The sequence below is a fragment of the Polypterus senegalus genome, chromosome 5 (genome assembly GCF_016835505.1).
Source record: "Polypterus senegalus isolate Bchr_013 chromosome 5, ASM1683550v1, whole genome shotgun sequence".
NCBI lineage: Eukaryota > Metazoa > Chordata > Cladistia > Polypteriformes > Polypteridae > Polypterus > Polypterus senegalus.
The window spans coordinates 63,415,562-63,420,354 of NC_053158.1; the positions used below are offsets into that span (position 1 = coordinate 63,415,562).

Sequence of the window (4,793 nt, forward strand, 5' to 3'; positions counted from 1 at the left end):
CAAGCACATAGATCGATTGAAGATCAGAGTAAGCGAGTGGAAACAAAAGAATTAAGAGCCACAATAGAAAGAATGGCACTTATAAATGATATGGTGAATATTAATGAGGGTAACACATACCCCATACATGTGGAGATTTAAATCACATATGCAACTTTTGTCAAGCAAGTCATTTTGAAGCAGAAAGACCATCTGATCAAAAATTTACACAGTGTTGCTCAAAAGGAAAAGTATATCTTCAACCAATTCGAACAAATCATTTCATACAACAGCTCATGACAGGTCAGCATCATTACAGCAAAAATTTTATGGATAATATAAGGTCAATAAATAGTGCTCTAGCATTTGCATCTATGGGAGCTAAAATTTCACCACCTCCTGGCTATGGGCCATACTGTTTCCGAATCCACGGTTCAATTTGTCACAGAGCAGGAACACTACATCCTCAACAGGGCGAAAACAGACAGTTTGCACAACTATACATTTTAGATCCCTCCGAAGCTGCAGAGCAAAGAATGCAAATTTCTGCCAACTCAGGAATAAATTCAGAGCTTATGCAAACATTAAGTACATTTATGGCGCAATTCAATCCTTTTGCAGAGGCCTGCAAAATGTTGTACCACGTTGAAAAAGAATATGAGGAGGATGCCACCAAAACCGGCAATGTTATTAAGGAATTGTCCATGACAATAGTAGAAGATCGCAAAAATGACCAAAGGCGCTATAACGCACCTAAATATAATGAGGTTGCTTTTATTTTTCAAAATCATGATGGAGAACAACCACTTGAAAGAGATCTTCTTATACACTACAAAACAAAAGAACAACACAAACCAAAGAACAACACAAACCAAAGAACAACACAAATAATTAGTGTCCTTGATCCTAATTTGGAACCCATGATTTACCCATTGTTATTCCCCTATGGGGATCAAAGCTGGGGAATTGACATACCTTTGCAAAACAGCCCACAAGCTTTATTAACTTTAGCAATCCTAGAGTAAGAGTCACTCAAATGCAATACTACGGTTACCGTCTTTCCATCAGAGAGGATTTTAACCCTGTCTTAAATGCTGGCCGCCTTACACAGCAATATATAGTTGATGCATATGTAAAAACAGAAGCCAACAGACTCAATTATATATGTCAAAATCAGCCTAAATTGCACGTTGAAAAATACTCAGGATTAATGGATCATTTACTTAATGAAGCCAATGAAGCAGGCCTGAGTCTTGGAAAAATGTATATTTTGCCTTCTTCATTTGCAGGTAGCCCCAGAAACATGCTACAAAATTATCAAGATGCTATGGCAATTGTCAGAAAATATGGAAAACCTGATCATTTTATTACAATGACATGCAATCCCAAATGGGAAGAGATTGTAAATAACCTTCAACGTGGTCAACCTGTTGATGGACAACCACATTTAGTTGCAAGAGTATTTCACCTAAAACTGAAAGCTCTGATCGATGATATCTGTAAAAAACATATTTTTGGAGTCCTAAAAGCAATAGTCTACGTGATAGAATTTCAAAAGAGAGGTTTACCACATGCTCACATACTTCTCATTCTTAAAGAAAGCTGTAAACCAAAAAATGAAGAACTGATAGATAAAATTGTTTCTGCTGAAATCCCTAATATAGAAATCACTCCTCCCTTACATGCAATTGTAACAAAACATATGATTCATGAACCATTTGGAGCACTCAATCCTAATTCTTCATGTATGACAAATGACAAATGCTCTAAGGATTTTCCGAAGGAATTCCAAATAAAAACTATTGCTAACAGTAATGGCTATCCAAAGTACAAGAGAAGAAATACAGGCCAAAGTATAATTCTTAATGGAAAGAAAATTGATAACAGTTGGGTTGTACCATATAATCCTTACCTAGCCTTGAAGTACAATTGCCACATTAATGTTGAAGTTTGCGCACCAGTGAAAAGCGTTAAATACCTTTTTAAATATGTGTACAAAGGTCATGATTGTGCTAATGTTGTCATTCAAGAACAAGGTACTTTGAATCACGATGAAATTAAGACCTTTATTAATACAAGGTATGTCAGCTCTCCAGAAGCAGCATGGCGTTTGAATGGGTTTGAAATGCATTATCAATCACATACCATCCATAGATTACCGGTGCATCTGCCTGAAGAACAATCATTGTTTTTCAACCCAAATGACATTACCACAGCGGTACAGAGAGCTTCAAACCGTGATAATCAATTGACAACTTGGTTCAAATTAAATCAACAAAAACATGAAGCAAAGACCATATTATATTCTGACATTCCTTTGCACTATGTGTTTGACTCTGAAAATTGTACTTGGAAATTACGTCAACGTGGTGCAGAAAAAGTTATTGGACGAATGTATTCTGTCAATTTTACATCAGATACAGAGCGCAACTGTCTGTGTCTACTATTGCTACATGTTCCGGATGCAGTATCCTTTGAAGATCTGAGGACAGTACATTGAAATGTCTATCCCACTTTCCGAGAGGCCGCAAATACTAAAGGACTTATTAACGATGATGAAGTGTGGGACAACACTATGGAAGATGCTATCCAATTCACAATGCCTAAACAACTTAGGGAATTATTTGCATATATCTGCGTTTTTGCATCATTACAAAATATGACTGATATTTTCCTAAAATATGAGCAATACCTCATTGAGAATTTAGTTCACAAACATAAACAACACAATGATGATTGCACAATATGTCGTAACATCGCACTTAAAGAAATATCCAACATTCTGGTACTACATGGCAAAACCTGTAAAGATTTTGGATTTCCTTCCACAATGCCAAATACTGATCTACTTTGGAATACGTATGACAAGGAATTTTAAAAACACACAGCTGAAGAAATGGAGGAAACATTAAACAGACCACAAAAAATTAGCTTTAGAAAAAATATTGTCTGCAACCAAAAATGACAACCTTTGCCACCGTTGTTTTTTCCTAGATGGTCCAGGAGGAAGTGGTAAAACCTATCTTTACAAAACCCTTCTCAGCACAGTTCGTGGACAAGGTAACATTGCACTCCCTGTAGCCTCCACAGGTATAGCCGCCAATCGTCTTGAGGGTGGAAGAACATACCACTCTCAGTTCAAATTATCTGTTCCGATACTTGACAACTCAATATCAAATATGCGCCTCAATTCTGCTGATGCTGAAAATTTGAGATCATCTACAATACTTATTTGGGATGAGTGTACTATGGCCCCCTCTACAGCTCTTGCAGTGGTCGACAAACTGCTGAAACAAATAATGGATAACCACAAACTCTTTGGAGGAAAAGTTTTCTTACTTGGTGGAGATTTTCGGCAAACACTTCCCGTGGTTCCTCATGATGACCGGACAAAAATTGTCGAAGTATGTATAAAGTATAATAAACTGTGGCAAAACTTCCAAGTACTAAACCTTACAAACAATATCCGTTCAGTCGACACTGAATTCAGCAACTGGTTGATCCAACTTGGCAATGGTGATACACCACACATTGATGGCTTGCCTGAAGACATAATTGAAATGCCTTCAAAAATTTTATGCACAGGAGATATCATCAAAGACTTATTTGGAAAAAGAATTTCTGTTGCCGAAGTCTCAAAGATAGCAAAAAAATCTATTCTTTGCCCAAAGAACTCTGATGTTGATACCATAAATGAAGAGGTGCTAAACATTTTGGAAGGAGATACTGTGACATTCCTCAGCTGAAACTTAATTGATGACTTAACTGAGTAAGATATGCAGAACTATCCTATTGAGTTTCTTAATCAGCTAACTCCAACAGGAATGCCGAGGCATAAACTGAACCTTAAAAAGGGAGCAATAATTATGCTCCTTAGGAATATAAACACTAAAAGAGGATTGTGCAATGGAACCCGCCTCTTTGTTAAAGACTTGAAAAGAAATCTCATCATTGCTCAAGTAATAACAGGTTCAGCTGAAGGGGACATCGTCTTTATTCCCTGTATTGATTTGGCTCCATCCTCTACTAATTTACCCTTTACCTTAAGAAGGCGACAATTTCCTGTTACATTAGCCTTTGCCATAACAATTAATAAAACTCGGGGGCAAACCTTAGAAAAAGTTGGCATTTACTTGCCACAACCAGTATTCAGCCACGGTCAGTTATATGTGGCATTATCTAGAGTTAGAAGTTTTTCAGATGTTGTTGTCAAGGTTGTAGATGGTCCTGAACAAGGCAAACTGTTGCCAAACTCAGACAGAGTATTTACAAAAAATAGGTCGAGGACCCTTGCCATTTAATATAGACTGTTCCTACTCATGTTTATGCAATACTGTTCTAGCGCCCGTTATTGTAATGGGCTTAATGTCTAGTTTTAAAATAAGTAGCAAAGACAATTTACCAGAAAAAATCTGAAACTTTGTGTATGTTAATGACTTGTGTGTAGAATAAAATATTACTTTGTGCTCTGCACGATCAAGTATCTTTTTTGCCTCTTTTGTATCCCTTTGGGTACTGCTATATGACTGTTAATTAATCACATCATCCTTCACCTAATTTAAGAATTACCTTTAACTGATCACTATTGCCATATACTCTTAATTACCTCTTCATGGCATAAGAAGTGTAAAACCATGTAAATAATAATATGCACACAACAAATTAAATTTGTTATTAAAAATAATAGACAATGCTATTCTTAAATTAGGGTCAAGTTTATATTTTTCACAACTTAGAACATGCTGTTTGACTAACAGAAAAAAATGATACTGTGAGTGTCACATTACACTTACAGGTAAATACAAAAGTAAATA

At 36.2% G+C, this 4,793-nt stretch overlaps 1 protein-coding gene across 1 annotated transcript; it reads left to right on the top strand.

Annotated features, from left to right (window-relative positions):
* Window positions 1–353: 353 nt before the first annotated feature.
* Window positions 354–3,725, top strand: LOC120529870. Its single transcript, XM_039754090.1, has 3 exons — window positions 354–746; window positions 968–2,411; window positions 2,974–3,725. Exons 1-3 carry the CDS (start codon window positions 354–356, stop codon window positions 3,723–3,725), a joined length of 2,589 nt encoding a protein of 862 aa, XP_039610024.1.
* The last annotated feature ends 1,068 nt before the right edge of the window (window positions 3,726–4,793 follow it).

What these genes read in the sequence shown, in the direction of transcription:
- LOC120529870 (XM_039754090.1), top strand. Translation starts at nt 354, where the DNA reads ATGGGAGCTAAAATTTCACCACCTCCTGGCTATGGGCCATACTGTTTC. An exon ending in ACGCACCTAAATATAATGAG is followed by an intron (nt 747 to 967) that starts GTTGCTTTTATT and finishes TTTGCAAAACAG; the next exon opens with CCCACAAGCTTTATTAACTT. An exon ending in ATCAGATACAGAGCGCAACT is followed by an intron (nt 2,412 to 2,973) that starts GTCTGTGTCTAC and finishes GTTTTTTCCTAG; the next exon opens with ATGGTCCAGGAGGAAGTGGT.